At 40.6% G+C, this 25472-nt stretch overlaps 2 protein-coding genes across 2 annotated transcripts in view; both read right to left on the bottom strand.

The window, feature by feature from the left end:
* Positions 1 to 25472, bottom strand: part of LOC141905055 (small ribosomal subunit protein uS19-like) — a 251138-nt gene that overhangs the window by 179097 nt on the left and 46569 nt on the right. The window lies entirely within an intron of this gene.
* The window catches only part of LOC141905254 (uncharacterized), a 70508-nt gene that overhangs the window by 33908 nt on the left and 11128 nt on the right, over positions 1 to 25472 (bottom strand). Inside the window, exons 3-5 of the mRNA XM_074794074.1 lie at positions 23430 to 23539; positions 20673 to 20803; positions 18101 to 18238 (exon numbers count right to left, since the gene is read on the bottom strand). Coding sequence (XP_074650175.1) covers positions 18101 to 18238; positions 20673 to 20803; positions 23430 to 23539 — 379 coding nt within the window. The remainder of the gene's footprint in view (positions 1 to 18100; positions 18239 to 20672; positions 20804 to 23429; positions 23540 to 25472) is intronic.

The following is a 25472-nucleotide window of genomic DNA, read 5'->3' as shown; positions in this document are numbered from 1 at the left end:
CTTTTTTTACACGAATTTTTTTAAAATTTATTCAAATTTTTCAACCTATTAAATTTGCAGTTTTGCTATCGTATCTCACCAACCACGCGTTTGTTCTAAAGCCAATCTAACAACTTACTAAAGACTTAGGATTTAAGACACCACTTTTGGACTTCAGTAAAGACTCCACAACTGAGACTCCACAACTGTGACTCACAACTGGGACTCCACAACTGTGACTCACAACTGGGACTCCGATGATTATAACCAAGCGACGATAATTTTTAAAAAAAGAATTGGATTTACTGATTTTCATGACGCATTAAGTGCACTAGTTATCGGACGCGGAGAACAGCTACAAACAAAACCAAAACAAATCCCTATGAAACCCTCGCTTCAGACTGTATAGTGCGCAATGATAACACGTCGTGCGGCCGGGAATGCGGAGAGCAACTCCAGTTAATACTGATTCTCAACCTGTAATTGATAGTTGCGAATGTATCGAAAAAAAACCATCCAGCGGCCATCCATCCAGCAGCAGCAGCAGCCGCAGCAGGCAGGGGGTGGTGGGGTTACCAGTCAGTCTAAATACATATTAACCTTTACACGCCGCTGTGGTTTACTACACTACTATACTACTACTACTATATACTACTAGCTAATACTACTCGCTACTACTATATACTACCCGCTACTACTATATACTACTAGCCGCTACAACTAGCCACTACTCGCTACTACTAGCTACTACTACTACTGCTATACACGACTAAAACACTACACTTGCAACTAACATCAAATTTTGTTATCAAATATAGCATCACACTTCATCTCATGCATAAAACTATCGAAAACTCCTCCATCTCAACAAACCCCCCCCCCCTCCTGAGACCCCCCCATCTCACTCCCTCAGTTAACGTTGATTTCTCGAGACTATTTTTCTGAAACTCGGTACAGACAGATTTTAAATAGAATATTCTGTGTAGAACCGACAAAGCGTAGACTGACACTTATACAGAGATACCCTGGAATCAGCCACCATTAGTTTAAAAATTAATTCAAATGACAAAATGTTGGGCAAGAATTCTATTTACTGTGCAGCAGGCTGAAATTAGCCCTTGATGCTTTCTCGGGAACTTGAGAAAGAGCATCTGAATTGCAAATGCATGGCGTCATCTTGCAGCCAGTGACATCTCGCTTCATACGACAAAAAACTAAAAGTGAACTCGCCAATTCATTCAGTTCACTAATTGTTTATTAAGTCAAGAACCTCAATAAGAAATAAACGCGAATATTCATGAGTTTAAAAAACCATTAAAATATCTAAAACTAACGACACGGCGTCTGAAACGAGAAATGAAATAGATTTCTAGTGAACATGCGATCAATCGCACAAATCATTCAATTAGAGTTGTCACGATATGTTTAAAAACAAAAGCTCCACGAAATCCTTGAACCTTTTACATCGGAAAACTGTGATGAAAACTCATCAATCTGGCCGCCGCCGCCGCCATGATTTCAGGGGTTGATGATGAATAGGAATTAAGAATAAGAAAACGCCCGATGACTGGCAATGACTTCCATTATGAAAGCTATAGTTTGTAATATCTGTCAGAAATGATTAGTGTTTATTAGTTTAAAGGTTATCAATCAATTTAAACCTGTTCAATGTTATATTTTGTGTCTCGCTTGTCGCGTCGTTTCTAATCATTATGAACGATTTGTGCAATATAAACGCATGGACCGAGCAGAGAGAAGAGAGGAGAGGAGAGAGGAGAGAGTAGAGAGGAGGAGAGAGGAGGAGAGGAGAGAGGAGAGAGGAGAGAGGAGAGAGGAGAGAGGAGAGAGGAGAGAGGAGAGAGGAGAGAGGAGAGAGGAGAGAGGAGACTGACTGGAGTCATAGCCAAACTGCTGAACAGATACAGAGTACCAACACGTGATTCATTGATGGCATTATAGCCAAATTTGGCCTGAACCTCACACTGGTGTCAAATGGGCCCATGTCTGTTTGGCCCGGGCTAAATCTAGCCCGACCAAAAATGTCCGACCAGGCCGTTGCGAATTACTACATGATTAACGGAGAAGTTCCAATAAGGATAGAACAGAATATTCGAAGCTATAAGATGAAGATGATGATGAAGATGATGATAGTATAGCGGGTTAAGAGTTATTTATTATTCAGGGTTCATTGAGCGATGAAAACCCTGTCGCAGTGTCGAGTATATACAGCGACACACAAACCACTCGCGCAATATACATACAAACTATACCAGATAGAGTGAGGGAGAGAGAGAGAGAATTCCTCATCAGATTTTAAGAGGTTCGAGGCTTTAACTCGGTGGCTCGTGACCGGGAATTGGTCGATAGACCGCGCGGTAACAAGTGATGAATAACTGACGAGAGAGGACGCAAGAGATACAGAAGATGAAATGAACTGCAGCTACTTGAAGAACGGCGAATATGATGTAATATCGCAACCCTTCACTGGACTTCAATTGCCCGAATTAATAACCCGGGCAACACTCCTACTAATATCAACATTAATTGGTATAATTCATTTTATGCAAATAAATATGATGGAATTCACTGTTAATACTGTGTGTGTGTGTGTGTGTAACTCGGTTAGGGCCAGTGTGTGTGGTGGCATGATTAATTAGACTACATCGTAATTAGTGCAATTGTGGAGACAGAATCTGTTTGCCTAATTCACCACTGAAGAGGTTAACATTGAACAGAAAACTGCTTTTCCTCCCTATCCCGAGAGAGAGGACCTGGGACAGGCCTGTGGGTAACACCCCTGGAGGATCAGTCAGTCACTACACGTGACTGGTCACCCCAAACCCCTGACCGGAGGAGCCGTGGTGGTTCGGGCTATTTCCATAACGCATTTGGAATTGACTAGAAATGCATTTTTGGTGGAAGAATTTCCCTCTGTCGGGGAGGGGAGAGAGGGGGAGAGAGGGAGAGTCGGGCGATGATCAATGGATTACTGGGGTTAGAGTTGTCTGTTTTAACACACGTGAAAAACCGATTATTCTGACACGGCTTAACAGAACCTTGGCCCATTATATAAAACAAAAAATACCCTTCTACTGAAGAACAGGTGTCACTCTCTCTCTCTCTCTGTCCTGAGTGAGAGGAGAGAGAGAGAGAGAGGAGAGAGAGAGGGGAGAGGGCAGAGAGTGATCGAAATAAACAAAATATTCAAGTATATCCTTTCTTAAACTATCTACTGACATCTCACCTGCGCCTAAAACGATTAACTTCTCATCACAGAAAAAAAAACTCTTTCAATTATAGTAAAGAAAAATCTAAAGTTTTTACAGTAGTTCCGACTCTAAACTCGAATAGCGAGTTAACACTAACATTCATAGAATCCATCGACTAACATGAATTATCACTGAATTCAGAATCATTGATCTCTCACTCAGGAAGAGTGCACTGCAGTATTCACTTCAAATAAACTCAAATTATTTCTAGAATCAGTATCGGTTGGAAGATCGGTAAGTTTTCATTTCAGTTTTATGAACTGAGGTTACTGTTTTGAAGAAATGGAACATTTGTCGGGGTAGATAGATGGAGAGTTGAGGGGGTTCTGTTGCTGCTGCTGCTGTAAACTGTGATAGAAATGTGAGGCTGTTTTAACAAAAGTTTCCTGTTTATCATTAGGGCAGGTGCTTCTTAAAACAGAACCTCCGCGAGAGAGAACGGAGAACTTTCAGTCCAATCCAGTTTTCGGACCCCAGGAGTTTTAGAATCTATGGGTTTTTTTACACGGGTTTCAGACAATTGATAAATACACGACTTAACCAGAAATGAAAGTGTTTGATGTCATCTTCTCGATAAAAACAACGTCACAGTCTCTACAAACATTCCCATCATTTTCCACCACGATTTCATTTTTAACGACGACGATTTGAAAGAGAAATAATTTCTGCCAACAGGTAGAGGTGTAGTGAGAGAGAGAGAGAGAGAGAGAGAGAGGAGAGAGAGATGGGGGGAGGGAGAGATGGGGGGAGGGAGAGAGCTGGGTTAGATTAAATTGTTATTACATATCGAGATAAAGAATTCTGGAGCGGATTCCAGTAAACTCGCCGTCTCTCTGCTTGCTGCCGCTGCTGCTGCCGCTGCTGCTGCCGCTGCTTCTGCCGCTGCTGCTGCCGCTGCTTCTGCCGCTGCTGCTGCCGCTGCCGCTGCCGCCGCCGCTGCCCCGACGGTTAAAGGTTAATAAACCTCGACGTTACGCTAAACATAATATTTTCGTTTTTCTTCAGTTGTGAGTTTTTGATATGTTATCATCGAGTGCAGTCGACACTGTATGCAACTTATCAACACATAACTATAGAAACTAAACTAAACAGATGTCGTAATAGTTACCGCATCACCGGTTACACTGAAGTCACCCCCTGTCGTGCAGCCCCCCCCCCCCCCGATCAGGCTAGGGTCTTGCCTAATGCGCCAGTTTCATGTGTTATACGTCAGCATTCCCAGTGTTATACGTCAGCATTCCCAGTGTTATACTTCAGCATTCCCAGTGTTATACGTCAGCATTCCCAGTGTTATACGTCAGCATTCCCAGTGTTATACGTAAGCATTCCCAGTGTTATACGTCACCATTCCCAGTGTTATACGTAAGCATTCCCAGTGTTATACGTCACCATTCCCAGTGTTATACGTAAGCATTCCCAGTGTTATACGTCAGCATTCCCAGTGTTATACGTCACCATTCCCAGCGTAAAACGTCACCGTTCTGTTCTTAGATCTTAGAGTCAAAACGAGTTGTGGAACTGGGCCCTGATCAATAGAACTAAGAGAGCATTGGGAGGAGAGGGGGAGGGGGAGGGGGTGGTGGGGAGCTCGCAATCTAACACTAAAACTATGTATCACTGTTTACAAAACATGACGTAACTTCGACTCTTAAAACAGCTATCAAATAACCACAGAATAAACATGAGAAATATGACAAAATAAACAAACTACCTGCGCATAAAAACTGACATCAACTGAGAACTAAGAATTGAGATAATACAGTGACTTCTTATCTTTATAAACTGACTGAGAGAGAGGGGACTTTTTAAAACGATATTCTCAAATAGAAAAGATATCGAGATGATAGATACCCGTGAGATTATACTGAGATATTGATAATCATAAATAACGTGTGCACGATAATCCTGGATTGGACGAGGGTGTGATCCAATTACTGGCAATAGGCCATTTAACGGATTAACACCGAATTGAATGAGATGAGACCTGGTCATAATATCACATCGCATCAATATCAGTTTGATGATGTATGGGGTTAATTATAACAGACACTGTGTTTACTGTCATACCATCCGCCGTATTCCAGAGACTAGGAGGGGGGCACTCTACAACAGCACTGAAACCCCCAAAACACCAACTCGCGCAGAGACTGACAAAATCAAAAAGCATACTCCAACTCCAGTAGCTGCATCCTATTACTCAGGGCAGTGTGGTGGGTATAGCATCCGCCCGAGATGCGCCCAGGTGCAGTGGGGATGGTATAGCAGTTACGACGACTTAGTCCACATAACTTTAAAATCTTAAGATGTCTAAAAACTAAGGCTCAAAATATGTAAGTATTGTTCATTTCTCCTTCAAATCGAATGTTCTTCACTGATCTATATTATGAAATGACACATTTGTTGTTGATGTAGGTCGGTTAGAGAGACAGCTGCTTGCCCGGTGTCTGGGGCACGTACTGTCTATAAAAGGTCTGTTGGGTTAACTATAGCTTTTTAACAGTGAATGGAATGTCGAGGTAGTATTGTGTTTGAGGGGTGACAGACTGGATTAAACTATATCAACTACTGCTTCAACAACTGCGCAATCACTGTAAGTGAACCGCACAACACCGCACCGCACAGCACTGCAATGCACCGCACCGCGGATCAATTAAAAACATTTATCAAAATCATGACATTTTACCGAACACCGAATAAAACCGAACCGTCGTAAACTGAGCTGATATATTCTAAATGAAAACACACATTGAAGCTTAAGAGAAAAACAATCTAATGAGTTGATCTCAATGTGCGTCGAGTACGGGACCAGTGTATGAGGCAGCTGGGCTGGAATCCCCCAGCTGACGAGGCCCGCAGTGATCAGTCAGGATCTAACAACAGTCTAAGCTCATTTCGGTTAATCTACCGACGTATAAAGACCATTCTGGTTAGCTTTAGTTAGGTTCTAAACGAACCAATCTCACTACTTACATAACACCCCAGTCTTATGATTTAAGACCACGTTTGGCCTTAAGTCTGAACTGTGCGTTCTGGACTCGGTATGATTGACTGGTCACTGACTCTCTCTCTCTATCATCTACACACAAATGAAAACTGATTTGTAGATTTGTGGTTTGAAATGTAGGGATCACTAGTGTATGGCGCGTCGTGGAGGCAACGAAGGTCTCATTATTAACTCGTTTCCCCGTCACTAGATGACGCCAGTATACAGCGCTATGATTGTGTTCAATTTTCACTGTTTATCATTTCACTTTTAGATGACCGTCATATTTGAATATCGGTATAAGATACGTATACACGACGACTGCAAGTGAAAATATATGAGTACTTGGTTTATAAGCACCAACTCCTCAACTCCTCAGCCCCTCACGAGTAAGATGTCTTGATGATGACTTGAAAAGTGTCCCCTTCATCAAAATCACGTCTTCATTAATTTCAAAGTAAAACGAACTTAATCGAATTCATCAAATGTCTGAAGAAGTGTCTTTTAAAACGTTTATATTCAGTGCGTCCCGTTCGAGGATAGGATAATACCTCATCGTAGATATAAACTTTGAAATTTAAAACACGCGGCTTCAGAGAAGAAGGGAGTACCCTTAACAGACAGTTATAGATGACTCAATTGGCTCGGTCCACGGGCGATGGATAGACCCGGAATAGCGTCCAATAGATACCTTCAATTTTAAAACATCACAAACGTTTTGTTGAAACCCTTATAACGGTAAATGACCATCTTTAAACGCAAAAAGTGGTCGATGTTATCCCGCCACATCTGCCCTATCTCCACTCATCTCTCTATTTAACACTGTCCTTTTTCAATTTTCTTTTTCTTTCTTGATTTTTCAATTAACACAAAGCTATCTGGCTGGTTCGCACGCCGTAAGCGCGCGATGTTGAGGGTTCGGGTCCACTTGAACACGCGACGAGTATATAATATAGATAGACCGATAGTGCATGTAAGACCGGCACTTACTGTCCCGTGAATAGTGATGAAGAGACCTCACTTCTCTCCTAGTCCTCACTTGAAATCCTGTATCTTTAATCGATGTTTGTCCTAGCTCTATGATTCAAGTATTCAGCTTTATCTATTTATATGCATAATTTAAAAATTGAATAACGATTTTCACACATCTCCAGAAGCGCCAACTCGCTATTCATTCACAGCCCAATTTCAAAAGTGTCAGTTTGGAATCTATATGTAATAAAGCGAGTGCGCACATCCTTGTCGCAACCAGTTGTACTTTAAGGTCGTCGAAGTCGAACTTTTGGTGAAGCTTTTTTTGAAAACTTCAATACATCATAACAACAACATAATTCTCGTCTGGTTTGAAATTGAACGTATTTTTTTTCTATGACCGATTTTATCTATAACCCTGACCGAAATCTAGTAATAATATATTTCTACAAGTTCATTTATACTAAAATAATAACAATGATCATTATCATTGTAGTTATCATTATCATCTTATTATTATCTTTGTTTCCTGTAGATTATAACAAGATTAAATGCAAATTAATAATAATAATAATAATAATAATCGCAGCTAGATTTAGACTTTAGGAGTCGGTGTTGCGCAGTGGTGACTTAAGTCTTGCGGTCATAAACCTTCAGACTTCTCTTAATCGTTAGATTAGCTATATTAAGATGGTCTAAGACTGTTCTTAGTTATCTGGGTCATGACTGGGCAGCTGGATAACTGGATAACTGGATAACTGGTCCCCTGAGCGATAGATTCAGCACATGTACATATATAATATATAACTGAAACTATAAACTTCATAATAGTTAATTTTACTGTATATGAAGTGTTCGTATGGAATAGTGGTAAATACTGCCGAATAATGCATTATTCAGTTAGAAAATATTCAAAATGCTTGTGAAAATGAACAGAAATTCGAGTGTTCCTAAAACTGCACTAATCGTCCATAGTTTCAAACGCGGTTTGTGCATTTTTTTGCATAAGTCACAGGGGCTATCTCAGTATAAAACACCGCTCGGGGGACATCTCAGTATAGTGAACACTCATTTTACCGGTAAAGGTTTTAAATGAAAAGCTCGCAAACGCATTATCAAAACTCAACAATAATAGATAACAGATAACAGATAACAGTGATCCGTCCAAAAACTGCGCGCAAACACAAAACGGTTAAACTTAAAACCCATTGAGTTGAATGTTGATATGATGGTTATTTCTATGGAGGTATGCTCTCCCCTCTCCCTCTCTCCCCTCTCCCCCTCCCCACCCCCTCCCCTGTCCCCTCTCCCTCTCTCTCCCTCTCCCCTCTCCTCCTCTCTCACTCCCACTCTCCCTCTCCCTCTCCTCCTCTCCCCCCTCTCCCTCTCCCCCGATACGGATCGCGTTGATGTTTTATGCACGGGTATATACTATTGAAGATTCCTACTCGACAGCTCACGCAGTAAGGTTAACAATACATACTCGTGATAATATTATTCTATGTAATTGACAGGCCCGGACAGAGATGGTGCTTGTGTTTGTTAGAAATTCAATTGAAAACCTCAAAGCCATGAGCATCAAGGGGTATTCAAACTGCGTCTAACATGTCAATGAGGTCCCGCTGTATTTAGAGTGGCCAAACGTTCACTTCAGCGGCTGCTTTCCCCCCAATATCCACACTAAAAACGCTGATCATTAGGTTTTTTACGGATATCACTTTCAGCTGCGAGTTTGACACTTACAAAAACATCAGCGTTGTTTGCATTTTTTATAGAAGGCGCGAGGCGCGAACATTCACTGGTTTACAACCAGACACAGATAAAGAGAGAGTGGTCAAACAAGCGTCAACTCTTCACGATATTCATTAATTCAGAAAAACTTATAGAATCCATTGACGCTTAGAAAAACGTTGGACCTTTGATTAAAAACCAGGTAAAGTGCTATTGTCCCAACCTACACCAAAAACACGCGTCTCTATGACGAGACTTCTTTCGGTGTTGTTTTGGCATTTATTCGTGTTAGAATTGAAGTGTTGTTTCAGTGGAATTGATCCAGTCTCGACCGAAATACGAGAAACGAGTTGAAACCGAGTGAAGATTAGCAAAAAATGAGGTAAAAAAATAGTGTCAAGAATGTGATTGTGTAATCGTGATTACGACACAAGTAAAACCGCTTTAATCATCTGTCGTTGCTTAAATCGACTTTTTACCCGTTTAGACGCAATAAGAGATAATACATATTTTCGCTGCATTTCTAAAAGCGTCGTGTAAATCACGATGTAGTGTTAGTTACTGGCACTCGTGTGCTGGGCCACTATTAGGGAAGAATGAACACGAACAAGGTTCAGAAAGGTAACGAGAGGTGCGGAAGACGCCCCCCCCCCGTCTCACTAGCTGGTAAGAGGTTTGACACAGTGCCACGTACGTGTGGATAACGCTTCAATCAAACGCCATCATATTCAATATTTCTGTCACGTAAAACTCAGAAACTATATTCAGATGTTAAACCATGATTCTTCATAAACTCTCAAACTCTCAACTTTTAATGCGTTTAAAAGTATATATCAATTTACACGTGTAAAACACTTAATACTCTTCAAGAGTCAAGAGACGTGAGCTTCATCGCTGGGCGAGTCTGTGATCACTGTGGAGTCTGTGATCGCTGTGGAGTCTGTTGTGGGGTCTGATCGCTGGGCGAGTCTGTGATCACCAATTGGACTCTGTGATTGTGGAATCTGATCGCTGGGCGAGCTGTGATCTGTGTGTAGATTCTGTCAGAGGAATTCACGCTGATTCTCCGGAGTGACTGCACACGGTACAGATGGCCATAAAGCACGGACAATACTGACCATCACTTTCTCTTCAATCTGTTACTGACCATTATACTGACCACTGCGAACCATTTACAATTCTCTACGGACCGATCAGATATAAATAAATGTTTTTATTCTCAATGATTGATCATTATACGGTTGCTCGCTATGTTTACCAATAGTTATGATAAATACCGTAAATCAAATTGATCTCTAGAATTGTTATTAACGATAAATCGTCTATGATTTTTAAATGCAGATTTCACCTCTATCTCGTTAATCACTGACCAGGCCGCACAGCTCACAGATCAGAAATTATCCTCGGGATAAAAACGGATTATCGTTAATCCTCGTTAATCCCCGTGTAGATGTCAATCCGTCGTTACATATCGATAAACAGGGTGTAATTGATGTAGAATTAATCAGAGTCGAGAGTCGCTTTTATTCACTGAGGATTTCGTCAAATAGCCACTGGTCAGTTGATAGCCACTGGTCAATGTCGATGGACACTGGTCAACGTTGATGGACACTGGTCAAGTCCACTGGTTAGTGCTTATGGACACTGGTCAGTGTTGATGGTAAACCAGAGTCGAATAGCGATAAAACTGAGACTGAAAACTGATTGTCTATCCCACGATCTAAGAACCGAGTCCTAACATTGAAATGACTTAAATACACTGGTTTAAATACATTGGAAGAATGAATATTGGAATTCAAGATATTCAAGAGGGAAATTACCAAATCGTGTCCAAGTTTGATTTAAATTTGGCTTATATGTTTCTATAGTATAAGACTGATAGAATATTTCTCATTGTGTCGTTGTCTTTGAGATTCCCGTGTAAGGAGGAGACATCCGGGTCTCATTAGAGCTCCAGTTTAGGGACAGATGTTGCCGAGATGCGTTGAGATGTCCAGGAGGGTTTAAACACTAATCACATCGATAATAAGCGATTCAGTGATTTATGGAGTGCGTACGATTATGTTATATAATCCACTCTCTCCCTATCCATCTCTTAGATATCAATATTATTAGAATTATTCTAAATCAGTTCAGCGGAATTACTGCCATAACAAGAGTCAAATAATAATCATGCGAGAACGACGTTACATAACCACGGTGAACACGTGAGGAGAGACGCTGCAGTTCTCTCCACATCTGTCCTCCTCAACTTTCCACATAGCCTTAGATAATTGCGAATTGACATTCATTCCAACCATTCAATCAAAACTTAATGATTATTATGACACCTTTGCATCAATAGGAAATTCGGCAGCGGCACCGGTAGCAGCAGTGGCAGCAGTAGCAGCTATTAGGTGTAATTTTAGGAAATGGTTTAAGTGATATTTCTCAGGACGTGGAAACAAAACTGTGTTTAATCTTGATCAGTGAAGACAGCGATAGTCGGAACTAGAGGTATAAACCAGGAAGTGTCTGAGTAATATCTGTACAAATCACTGTTTATGACAAACATTAGGAAAACACCAAACCGATCTATGAGTTTCCGTGCATTGTTATTAGTGTCAAGTTAAATAGAACCGATGAAAAGTTACTTTCAATATGAGTCAAAATTTGCGCACCTGACTTGGAATTAATCTATACCGGAGGGGGTCCTAGTCCTCGGGTCTACAATACAGGTCAAATACATACTGGGTGATCGAATGACTAAATACAAACAAACCCACTGTATACAGTTTTAATAGTAAAAGATCATTCATCAAAAATCTGAATCAAAGGACACGACGTTTCGTACGGACTCTCTACAATCCCGACATCAGACTTTAGTTTAACTGTAATGGGATTGTGTTTGTTGTTTTGTTTTTGATGGTCGTAGGTTCCGGAAAGTGTGATACCTCTCGGTGAGCTGTGTCACGAACTATAGTATTATTTAACACTCATTAACACGAGTCGTCAGTGATCTCTGTAGTAACGACCACGACGGGTTTAAACGTGCGCCACGGTGAACCTGCTGCTGATAGTCCGCTGTACTAATTACAGGCCTACTACTGATGAATATAGAGCAAATGAGGATAACACTAAAATCCGGTCTCTCACATGTCATATCTAATTATTAATCATATCAGGGACTCCTGAGTCCAGAGCTGGAATAATCACCCAGGACTCCTGAGTCCAGAGCTGGACAAAAGTCTTCAAGGTCACACAATCAACTGAGGTCACGGCTACAAGAAAACTTTGTACTGGGCTGTGGTGGATGGTTCATGAGAATTTGATCGTGACACCTAGCCTTTTTTCGAGGGCTTCCATGAGGCCTTCTTTAGACAGAATGATCCTGTCATAAACACTGTCCGATGCTGTCCAATTTCGTTCAGCGCTGTCTAATGCTGTTCAGAATGCATGCTGTCTACTCACAGCTTCTCACAGAGTACCGTATAATAAATAACGTGTGCAGTGATTATTAATCTATACATGATCTACTGATTTATATCTCATCATCGCTAAGCTTGACCACTAGTGACCGATAGTGACCACTACTGACCGCTGAGGCCAATAGTCAATTACGCTACTTTTGCCCCTACAGACCTTCGACCGGCGGTCGAGTCCGTCCAGTGTGGGGTTAATTACTGGTGCACAGCTAGTATCGGTCTATTGACATAGAGAGACAGAGAGAGAAAGTTCCCAGCGTTAATGACAGATATAGATATTATTAGTAGGTATAAGAATGTACGGTTTTTATTGATTGATTATAGAGAGGTCAGTGATGTGTATGATGAGGGTTTTCAGGTATAGTACTGCTGCTGCTGCTGCTGGTGCTGCTGCCGCTGTTCACATGAAAGATTGATGATTAATGAAGTTGTTGTGATAAATTTGAGATCAAGATGTTGTATTTATGATTTATGAATCCGTCAACAAAAATTTCCATCCATTACGATATAAACAAAGAACGTCGATTATTTACCTATTGAGCGAAGTGAATCTAATGATGCAAATATAATAGAATCTAACAACTCCAGGTCGAACCCAGCAGCTGTGCGGTAGACAAGGTACATGAGCCTTTTTTCATTCTGTAGCCAAGTCTTAGCTCATTTTGGTTCTATAGACTATATGACATGTTAAAACCAGTCAAAGCTTTTACCTAACTAATACAACAGCCAAACACTAGGGTACCTCATGGTCTGACAGTCGAACACATCAACCTAGGGTTTGATGAACAGTTGATCCCAATTATACAAACACGTATGAAGAATCAATCAGTAGAAATAATGGGCTGTGAGCTAATGAGCAAAATGAGAGAACACTGAAACTAATGAGTGATAGACTCCAGTATTCCCAGGCATCACTACTAACAAATAAACTAATTGAGTGCCTTAACAAATGACCAGTGGTCAGCGTTAACAAATGACCAGCAATTACATCGAAGGTGATATCTAATGAATGGTCTCTGACGGTAGTATTGATTAGTGACCAATGGTCAAGCGTTCATCTGATCCGAATGACCGGACAATGTAAGTCATCACAACCAGCAAGTATTCATACCGTTAAACCGAACCATACGAGATAATCTTATAGTTATCCTTTCATAATCATCTTCAAGGCCGAATATAGATAACATCCTGGTCAGGGATTTCATAGATACCTCGCGGCTAGCAAAACAGAAACAGATCCTCAAATGAAGCTTGGATTCCGAGGAAACGGAGCCTAGTGATGAATTCATTGAATTGTATTGTAACGTGTGTGACAGAGACTCGAGTTGTCATCAGTCATACTTTCATATATAGTAATAACTATAGTAATAAGCCTGAAGGGTTTAATAGGGTTGTAATATAAACATATATCAATTTTCCACCTTTACAGACTTCACAAGTCATGTGAGATTTTCAATTTCCTTTCGAGATGACATCGAGAACAGGAGGATTGCTGATTCTCAGTGAGCTGTACCGTGGCTAGTCGGGTCATCACACCGATCTAATCACCACACGGAGGTTCTACTGTAACCTAAACCTTGTGTTTTGTGCGATATGAATGGATGATGTAGAGCTATGAAGGATGTGTACCAAGTATCGGCGGTAATCTCCACCAGAAATGAAATGAGGAGGGGTGCATCCTTTCGCTGACAGAGTTAATTTCCTGGTCCTATTGAAACCAAACACCGATGAACGCGGTTTAATAGTACCACAGTTTGCCCGGTTATAATCTGATTCCGTGGTTTTATGTCAAATACAACTCCATCAGTGTCAAATCAATGTCGTCGATGTAGTGACCCCTGGCAACTGAGGTATCCCCGCGCAATATGGAAGTACCATACTCACACAACAAATATCAACAATCTTAAATGAATTTCCTGCCACAGAACGCGATTTGTTTTCGAATCATTTTTCAATACAGGATTAAGATTTATATAATTCTATATATTTTAAATTAGTTTTGTAACCGAGAGATGCTGGACAATTCGGAGGAAGTATAGACATCGTTTCAGCAATTGATTCTCTTATTCATTCAGTCCACCCTAGCCAGGTTGAGCGTCTATACCATCTAAACATAAGTCATTAGATTTTGTTGTAATACATTGATGCGTCTTCATCCTCAGACGCCTGTGCGCCTGGCTTTAGCTGAAGCGATACGATACACAAAGAAACCCCAAAGCCGACCCCCACAGTCCACCTGGTTGACGATAATCCGTGAAGCCCTTGTGGATATAGAACTTGATTTTAAATAAACGCCAAGCGAAACGTTAACTTTCCTGGAGGAACTAACTGTTGACCGCGATAATTGGAGTTCCCTTGTACATCACATCGTGACGCAGCGGCGTTGGTGATGTCATAGAAGAAACTATAATTCTAAGGAATGGCAAGAAATGAGAGATATTATTGGAAACACTGGTGAATAAAACAATGATGATTCTCTGTGAGGTCTTACATTGAAATAAATGTATGTGTAAGCGTTATTGTAATGTGACGGCACCGGATTCTAGTCGAGTGATGCGTCGTCACACTTTTCATCTAAAACCCGATTAATGATGATACGTCGCGGACGGTTTGAAGATGGAAATTGTAGAATTTGCTCGTGGCATCCCATCATCTCTCATCCGCGTGCTGTCAGTTGATTTATGACCGGGTTAGGACATCGGGTTCAAACGTGGCACGCTACCCTAATCCTCCGTGCCATCCAATAACTATGGAATGCCACGACCGGCGGCCATTTTCATTCTAGTTGCCTCTGAACTAATATCCGGCCCGTAATAGCCTAGTTAATGCCGACAAATTCATATCGACGTTTCGGTGTTAGCACAACGGCAATTTGGAGTTTAATCCGACCGCGTCCTCGTGGTCACGTGGTCACGGCGCCTAGTGGTCGTGGATCAGTCAATAGCCGGTTGGGATCATGTATTTGTTTTATCCCATTTGAAGCTGATAAGCCTCGCCGGATTATTATAGATCGTTGTAATTTTATGGACTGTCTCTGTGTGTGCAAGATAAAAAACATCAATTTATATAATGGCAGTTTATACTAAAACAAATATGGCTGCATGGCAGTCATCGAGATATTCAATGACTGTAATAGAACATGTTTGTTTCTACAGTGTTTGTTATGAACACGAATTTTATAGTCGAATATTTAAAGCGACCCTCGCGCACTTGAACGCCCATCTCCGCAAAGATAACAAATTAACATTAGTTAGGTTAGAACCTAAATGAGTAAATGGCTTCGATACCCAGTAGGAACCAGTGTCACGAAAAAGGGTTTAACTCATTGAATTTTCTTCATTAATTCAGCTCAACTCAATCGATTTTTGATTGCTTGTATACTACAGAGGTTCACAGTTACTTCATACACTACAGGTCATATTAGCATCGAATAGTTAAATATCATCATCATCGGTTTAGAGAACACGTGGAAGATGCTACAGTCTAGAGAGAGAGAGAGAGAGAGAGAGGGGGGTGAGGGGAGGGAGGGTGAGGGTGAGAGGTGAGGGAAGGGTGAGAGGAAGAGAGCTTCACCTGTGACAATAGATAGAATAAGAGCTCATTAGGGCTACATTGATTATAAAACGTAGAATTAATAACTGGCATCAGCAGCAGCAGCAGCACCAGCAGCAGCAGTTACTGCTCGTCAGTGTAAATATTACCTATGAATATCATACATTATTTTTTCATGTCTGATCGATTGATTCTATATATTTGATCTTTAGCGTTAAGAAGCGCGATTCCGGTCCAATCTAAATTAGTCTCTTACAAAAGGCGAGGGTCGTTTCTTTATGTAGATCGATGATGAATCGGTTCGTGAAACGAAGTTCGCTTAATTAGACGCCCGTTAACGAACTGCGGACTATAGAATTGAGACACTGATCCCTGATGACATCAACGACTCGAGCAAAGGTCGTTATAATGCTAATTGGCAGTCAGCGTTCACGGAGAGAGTAACAGTATCTGAAGCGTTCTGTTCATTGTTGCGAAGCGTTGCGACGGAAAATTCGTAAATATTATTAGTAAAAGCCAATATGTTTCATTAGGCACTGAACGTATCTGAAAATAACTGAGACGAAAATTACAAAGCAGAGGACAAAATATGAATCATATTCCACGAGTATTTACGAACAAGTATTTAGGCCTAGATAGAAATATTTTCATTGAAAAATTCCAACTACGTGTTATTGATGGCTGAAATCATTCAATTTGACTTGAGAGAAAACAAACAATACAAAAAAGGCAGACTAATAATACACCCCTGAGACACACCCAAACAGTGATAACATGTACCGCATCGATAATAGTTCAAACTGTGGCTTTATAGAGTTTGTTTTTCTTTTGTTCTTATAATAACGATATAGAATAATGAATTATAGACTGAGAGAGGAGGGGAGTGAGTGAAAGGAGGGGAAAGGGAGGAGAGAGAGGGAGGGGAGAGAAGACAGAGGATAATAGAGAAGAAGAGAGAGGGAGGAGAGAGAGGAGAGGGGAGAGACGAGAGAGAGAGAGAGGAACGAGAGAGAGGGAGAGAAGAAAGAGAGGGAGAGAGGAAGAGAGAGAAGAGAGAGGAGGGGGAGAGAGTTTCTGAAGGGAAACGTTTTGGAATAATACTTCATCACGTACGACTATAAGCAGGAAATATGAACGAATAAATCCCCCCTTACCGGGGGAGGAGGGGCGCGGGGCGCGGGGGTTTTATCAGGTCAATAAATCCATTAACACATGACAAGTTTAAACACGATGTTAAGTACTGATGCGTTACTCTTTTCAATTAGTTCACGATGAGACGCATCAGTCGATCGATAGATCGTTTACATCTATGTTGACCCTAATGGATGAATGATGGTTTTGTCGTCGTTGTTTGAATTCAAAAGTTTTTCCACCCTGAAAATCAATCGTCGCCTTTCATGACACCGAAGCAGAAGATAATAGCGTGAAAAACAACAAAAAAAGTGTCGCCACGATTGACGCCGAGTAATCAATGAATCGCGGTAAAACAATAGTTCAATGATACAACTCTGATACAGCGGGTGTAACAGTGAATACAGTCAGTGGTCATCAGTCACCACACTGACCACACAAACCACGTCAGTCAGTGGTCATCAGTCACCACACTGACCACACAAACCACGTCAGTCAGTGGTCATCAGTCACCACACTGACCACACAAACCACGTCAGTCAGTGGTCATCAGTCACCACACTGACCACACAAACCACGTCAGTCAGTGGTCATCAGTCACCACACTGACCACACAAACCACGTCAGTCAGTGGTCATCAGTCACCACACTGACCACACAAACCACGTCAGTCAGTGGTCATCAGTCACAACACTGACCACACAAACCACGTCAGTCAGTGGTCATCAGTCACCACAATGACCACACAAACCACGTCAGTCAGTGGTCATCAGTCACCACACTGACCACACAAACTTACAAACCACGTCAGTCAGTGGTCATCAGTAAAAACCGGACGATCGACATGGTATCTGTACAATAGTAGGTCTAGTCCAAGTCCTAACATCAGGGGGAGGAGAGAGTGCTGGTTGGAGGTCGCCGGAACCGATCAGTTTGTTCCTGTCGATTTTACAAACAAACCAATCTGCGATGTTTTTTAGATGTATTCTGTTGATATTTGAGAGTAAAATGCTTCTTACCGATGAGGGCTAACGAATGAGTGTTTCCTCCAGATACGGCTATAGCTCGACTCAATGTTATCTTTATCGGTGAAATAACGTTGTGTTGCTTGTTTCCACACGGGAGACCGTAACCCCAAACATACACATCACCAGAGTCTGCTGAAATATCGAGGAGAAAACAAATCATTCCTGAAAAACACTCCGAATCCGTGTTGTAACGATATACACTAAAACAACATTGAAAACGAGTACGAAATTAACGACTCGCTGAAGGAAACTTTCCGAACTCTTTATTTCAAATTGCTGAAATTATTATCGGGAATAATTTTCAATTGTGAGGAAATAACGATTAGTGAATTATAATTTTGCTGATGTGATTTTAACGGTGTTGGATGATGTGGAGGTGTTAAAACAGGTGGGTCACAATCAGCTTCAAACTTCCCTCAGTCTCACCTTCTCCTCTCTGCTGCGCCAGTAACTCCCACAGGAGTTCACGTGACACGTGTCTTTATTCAGTTTTAGATTTGTAAATTGACTTGCGGTGTTTTGTTAATGACGCGGTCTGTCCCCGGAGAGACCAGTGCGACTGCAGTTTTAGAGTAATGAGTCTGAAGGTAATTGGGATGTTTCGAGGGGTAAGGGCTGGCTGGGGGTCCTCACACATTCTCGGTAGAGGACGTAGCTATCTCAAGACGGGATTGAGGTAACTCAGGTCTAGTGAGACACCCACATTGAGCGCAGAACATATCATTATCTGTTTACATTTCCTTCACATTCAAACCATATCTTTGTAACAGCTTCACGAAAATAGATTTCTATTTCTATTCTTTTCTTTACATAAAGAGAAATATTCTAAGCAATATTTCAAATAGAAAATCACATCTAAAATGAAATTGTTTTATGAGATCTTTTTATTCAAACTGACGCTTTGAATCGATTGAAATAGATCAAAAACCGGCGACAAAATATCAGCGAAAAGCCGGTGAACATGAAATAATATCTGTTAATTGAAAAATCAGCCTTCAGCGAATTTGACTTCAGATATGTTCTGATAGAATTCTGAAGCGAACCTTCCTTCCCCCATAAAGTATCGCGTATTCAATTCAAGTCATGCCCTAAAACCTTAATCACAGATTCTTTCAACCAGGCGTCAATTTCTATCTGATTCACAGATTCGCGCTCGATTCATTGTCTCTCAATTATCAAACACTAAATTATCGTCAATGCTTTCAATTTTTCGCGTGATAAAAAGAGAATAAATGTAAATAGATGTACAGGTGATAGACACCACCTCCAGCAGCAGCAGCAGCAGCAGCTACTGACATTGTGAATATTGAAACCAATAAAAGGACACACTGTACAGTAAACTGATCAGCCACCAATTCATATTCTGATAGGAAAATTCGCGAACCAATTTCACAAAATAATTGCCTTCCGGGGACCGCATACGTACATACATATAAACCTATACATTATAGCATTGGTTATATACTGAAATTGGTAAAGACCAATCAGATGTGAGCAATTTACGTTTACTTGCTATGAAGGAAAGGAAATTCCTAGGTTTATATGGTTCCCCCTAATACTGGGGGCTCTAGATCTTTTGAAACTCACAACTCTAAATATTGGGTAATCTCTAAATATTGGGTGAAATCGGAGGTTTGTAAGAAAATTGTTTAGGACGATGGGTCTGAAGGGCTTCTTAAAATCACAAGATGGCCTGAAGAATTCTAATTACTCCCCCCTCGCCGGCCCTCCGTCTCTCTCTCTTTCACCTGAGGAGACAGAATAGGTTTTTTTTTCTCGAATTTTGTGAATCAAGATGGGAATAATCTTCCTTCATTTGATACGTGATGCTGATGTGTGACGTCAACACGAAATTCATACCGCTCTTAAATTTCCATTTATGGATCAAAGATTTTCTAGTGCTTTTAACATAAGAGATCTTAATATCAAATTGAATCCCCTTCAAACCGTCACAGCGCATCCGAGACTGGTTTTACTTTAAAAGTCATCTTCAAGGCAAAGGAGAGTCTTCACAACTATCGAGTCGTGACTGATTAAAAAACTTATCAATATTCATTACATATGAATTTTTGTATGGAGATATTTTTGCATTTCTCGTCGTTTTCTCATCTCGAGAAGCGGTTTATCAACGACTTGTAAATATTGTGATTAATTTGAATACAGCAGAAGTAGTTTGAACGTATTCGGATCCAAATTCACGAGTTTAGGATATACGACCCAGAGTTGAAATAAGTTTATCAAGATTACTCGCAAAAACGATATAATATTCGTTAAGAGTTCAGCAAACGAACTAAACCTAAGTGTAACCAAAAGGGGGTTAGGAGGCGTGGACCATCCCTATTTCTAATATGGACGAATATAGACGAAGATTTAAGAATTACCTAAAAAATAAGGATTCGGAAATGCTCAGCACTCGGCAGATATTCGGCGTGAAGTATGTTATTGCTTTCTTACCCCCCTCTACTCCTCCCCCCTACCCCTCTGAAAAATATCCTAGAGACTGAAGCTATTTACAGATTATAGACGAATCATTAAAAGTTACTTAGAAAAGGCTTATTCTTACCGTCAATAGCTATGTTGTGATTTGCACCACTTGCTATTCTAGAGATCTGTGGAAGGCTTTTAACTGTAATCGGTTGACGGGACATTTCAACTTGAACCGGTTCAATCCCTAACTGTCCGTATGTGTTGTGTCTGAAACAATAGAAATCAGAATTTAGAATCTGAAAGAAAAATTTCGACCCCTAAAATCTGTAAAACTAGAGATTGTTCGTGTCTGGGTCAAGGAAGAAATGTGATGAATAGAATAAAGAAATCAGAAAGAAGAGAGAAAGACAAATGATGAGAAGAGATTTAGTTTAAACAATGAGTTGACTGCAGGGATATTGTGTGTGTGTGTGTGTGTGTGAGATAGTGGACACCTGGACGACTGTGTTTAAACTGTAGGGGTTCAATCCATCTCGATACAGATAATAGAAACTAATCATCATCCAGCATCACTTCTGGTAAACCACAAAATCAATGGAATCTGCATCAGAAATTTAATTCAATTCATCGCCACTCGCGTCGCTAGCGTACAGTAGTATTCGCATCCATTTTTTGTGTTAAAGAGTTTTTCCCGAGATGAAAATATGAAACAAGTAATGAAAACATGGCTTTTGTTAGCCGTAACAAAAAGTGACTTGGATTTGTTTAAACACGGCAGCCTCAGGAAGGCGGCGCCGGTTACTGACATGCACACGCAGATTCCTCAATGAGAATTAATTAATAAACCCCTTTATTCTTTCCCCCGAATGAAAGGTTCTCATCCGATTCAATGAAAGAAATGCAAACTTCATCATCAATTTTCTTATGAATATGAAATATGTGCTGATGGTGCGGTCGTGCGGGTTTGTCGTGGATCACAGCGCGGATTATCAACATTTAAATATACTGTTAATTCATCAGCGCACAAGTTATCAGCGTATCTCACGTGGTCGCTTCAGACGCGCTGGGTTCTTATCCGCCCTGAATATCTGAAAATTAATTAACGAACAGTTTTTTTAAAAGGCGCTTGAAACCGACGACTCGAATAGCGAGAGACAAAACCTCAATAACAAAAGCGGCGACGACGATAGAAATACCACTGAGTTTATAATACTGCGAGGATTAATCATTGGCTTCTCTTCATAAATCTTAATTGGTCTCGTGCATTGGCGCTGAACTAACTTTCAATCGACTGCTTTCGTGAAAAGCTTTGTTTACTAGTAAAAAGCTGAATGCACCTCAAAAACGCAGAGGGAGAGAGAGAGGAGAGAGAGAGAGGAGAGAGAGAGGAGAGAAAGAGCGAGGAGAGAGAGAAAGAGGGATAGAAAGAAGAGAAGATGTGAAGGGAGGAGAGGGAGACAGGAGTGGACGAGAGATGGAGAAATGGGAGAGAGAGACAGAGAGAGAGCAAGGAGAGAGAAGAGAGTCGAGAGAGAGAGAAGAGAGGAGAGAGAGAGAGAGAAGAGAGACTACACATTCATGACCTACACAAAGTGAATTGGATTCGAAACTATTTGAGATTCCTTTCATCGAATTACGCACATTAAATTCATGAGACAAATCATATTATTTTCATCCCCAAGAGCTGCGAGTGGAGAGTGAGCTAAATCTGCAGCTCCTGATATCAGCAAAAAACAGACAGTCGAATTACATTTCATGACTTAATTATAGATTGTTCCAGGTGAACGCAGGAACGGAACAGTCTTTGTAAGACAAGTCCTTGACAACCTTTTCAAACTATTCATACACAGATACGCGCAATGAGCTCGCGGCCGGGGAAAAATTAAAAGATTTTAGAAAAGAGATATTAATCTGTAGATTCTATCGGAGCTTTTCATCCGAACGAGTTGAATTACGCCTTGTCAAAATGTGATGAACACTTATCTAAAACCAGAACCGGCATCTCTTAAAAATGTTAATTTTCTCATTGACCGAAAAGTACCGCGGTGGCTAATCCGCTCATTCTCGAGATTTAGATAAATATGACTTCATTATCGTGCAGAATTTGACAATTTCATGATTTGACTGAGTGACCGTCGCAAACAGACCCAAACATTTAGAATTCTTGATATCGGGCAATTTTCTGATTCGATGTTGTTACTGCAACAGATCTGAGCGAAAGATTCAAATTTTACTTCATTTAGAAGATATCTGACTCAAAATAGACAAGTATTTTATATAGACGTCTTTGTTAAACGAAAACCAATAAAATTGATTTTTTGGGAAATGCCTACGACTACTACGAGGCTATGGTATCGAATAGAAGCATTTTCAAATAAAAGCTTTGAAATAAACCCATTTTTCGCTTGCAGAGATAATAATGAATCAGACTCATAAAAATCACTGGAATAATAGCGGAATTTTGGTGAATGAAAATTTGAGATCGATAAATGAGATGATTGAGTATTAGTAAGAGATAGAGACAGACGTGCGGCGGGATTGGACCGGTTAAATCCTACTACACGATGAAAATAACCGAACCGACCGATACTGGATAAATCTTTCATCAGTTCTCTTTAGCTATGGACACAATGTTTGAATCCGGGCCATCGATGAATCCGCATTAGCGGGCTTTAAATATATATATTCATAATATCAGACCGAGTGCAATTTACGTGGGATTTTCGTCGCTGTCAAAATCGCTGACACACAATTCGATCGCTAGGATGAAAGCGACATTATACTGCTCGTAACCCGGGGTGACGTAGTTTAAAAGTTTCCGCGATAACCGGCACGGTGAACTAGTCACAGATTTGACACGGGGGCCACGACGGCACGGCGATGAGTCACTTACCCTACGGCTGATACAGAACCTCCTCGTAACATCAGTAATGAATGTCGCTCTCCGCACGACACTTGCTCGACTACCTGATTGGATAGGTGACGTAATAGGCGTGGCTTCATCTGTAATTCATAACAAAAGAATACGACATCAATTTACAGCAGCGCCGAGTATGAAAAACACAAGAATTCCAGAATTCATCGAGAGCCCAGTTTATACTGGAAACAAGACACGATATTTAGAAACTTTGTGAATAAATTCTTTGAATTTCAGCAAGACGACTTCCGGAATGCATATTTCGAATTGATGCTTTTGATAAAATTCTCTAAACGATTCAGACATACATATATTTCTACTACACTGGCAAATAGTCAGCTTCTTAAAATGTAGAAATCGCGATAAAAAGAAACCACTAGGACCTATTTAACGCCCCCAATAGACCGTATATCAAAATTGGATATATCGAATTTTGCTGAATTTGAAACCTAAATCAGTGAGAATTCAAGGGTTCTCAACATTCTGTCAAATTTATGAAAACCATTGAATATTTCTTCAAAATCTTAAAAACCATTCACTGAACAAAATCTGCCCGAATTTGAAACCCTCAATTCGATGAGTCAAAAACAGTCTCTCAATTATCATAATGCGGGATATAACTGAGACAGATGTTTAAACATGGGAGATAACTCATAAAAAACTCAATATATCCTCTTGTTTCTAATGATATATTTCTGATAACACCTCTCCCTTTGTCCACGTATCAAAAATCGACGTAGGATCGAGGCTGAATTCTAATACAATGACCACCATTGTGCGCAGATGGGGTCATTTCATTTCAAAATTATCCAACTTTGTGAATTTTCACTTAATTTAACAATTTTGATGCGTGTATTTCGAATTTGATCGCTAGTATCCGCAGGCTTCCCCGGCAGTCATCTTACCCTCGGGCGTTGTTACAGGCGATTGGTTTAAAATCATGCTTGACGTGATTGGGACCGTAGAAATTCAGATTTTCATAAAAATCATCATGTCAGATTTTTTAACGGTATTATTTTGGCTGAATGAGTTGTCTGTCGATACACAGCGGGACAGCTACAGTCAAACCGCGCTGGCTTCGTTTATATATTCGACAATAGGAAGCATTTGAATTTTCTGTGACAAAAAGAATCTGTCTTTAAAGAAATCTATTACGTTTAAAATAATGATGATTCCCTGGTTAGATTGGATCAGGAGGGAAACAAGGACTGGTTTCAAAATTTTACACATGTTAGTAAAAATCAGTTAATCTGCAATTAGTGGCTTCTCGAATCCTTGATCCAATTCCACAGTTGTGAGTTGAGATTTTACTTTTAGAGTTTACTCATTGAAAATGAACTCATCCTAGCTCAGATTTAACTCACAACTCACTGAACAGGATCTAGACTCACAACGGTTGAATTGATGCTCATAATCAGGTCTAAATCTAAATCTCTAGGTCTCGACCATTGCGGTGTTGTCTTGAGCTGCTGTTGAGATGAAAGATTTACCCGATTGTTTTTGAGGCTGCGTGTGTTGAGAGAGCACTTGGAACTAAACAGCGATTTGTATTCATTTTCGGAAAATATGAAACATTGATGAGTCGTTAGATTGAAGCTGTAACTAATGACAGCGAAACAATGCGCAGAATACTCGACGCGGCGTCGCAGGCAAAAATGCGTCTGTAACTCGACAATAAACGCGATGAAATATAGGTACTGTGACGTCATGTCTCCACAATACAACACTATTATAAACACATTATTGTTTGATGTTACACTCGATGGTGCTCGATCGACGCGGAGGAGCTCGAGGGCTGTTTAAACAGTCTTATACCCGCGGTTTGTCCACCGACAGTTAATCATTCTAACCAACACTTGCCAATGCCACAAGCCATCTGGCCTCGTGGCACAGTTCGACTTCAAAATGCCATCTGGCTCGCTATAGGTCTGAACCCTACCATCACTCGTCGTATTTTATTGGGAATGAATGATAATATTTCAGATGATCAGTTTTCGAGGCAATTATTTTATCGAGATT

Source organism: Tubulanus polymorphus, chromosome 5, assembly GCF_964204645.1.
Source record: "Tubulanus polymorphus chromosome 5, tnTubPoly1.2, whole genome shotgun sequence".
Lineage (NCBI taxonomy): Eukaryota > Metazoa > Nemertea > Palaeonemertea > Tubulaniformes > Tubulanidae > Tubulanus > Tubulanus polymorphus.
The sequence above is the reverse complement of the archived record's forward strand: the minus strand, read 5'-3'. Positions and strand labels throughout refer to the sequence as shown.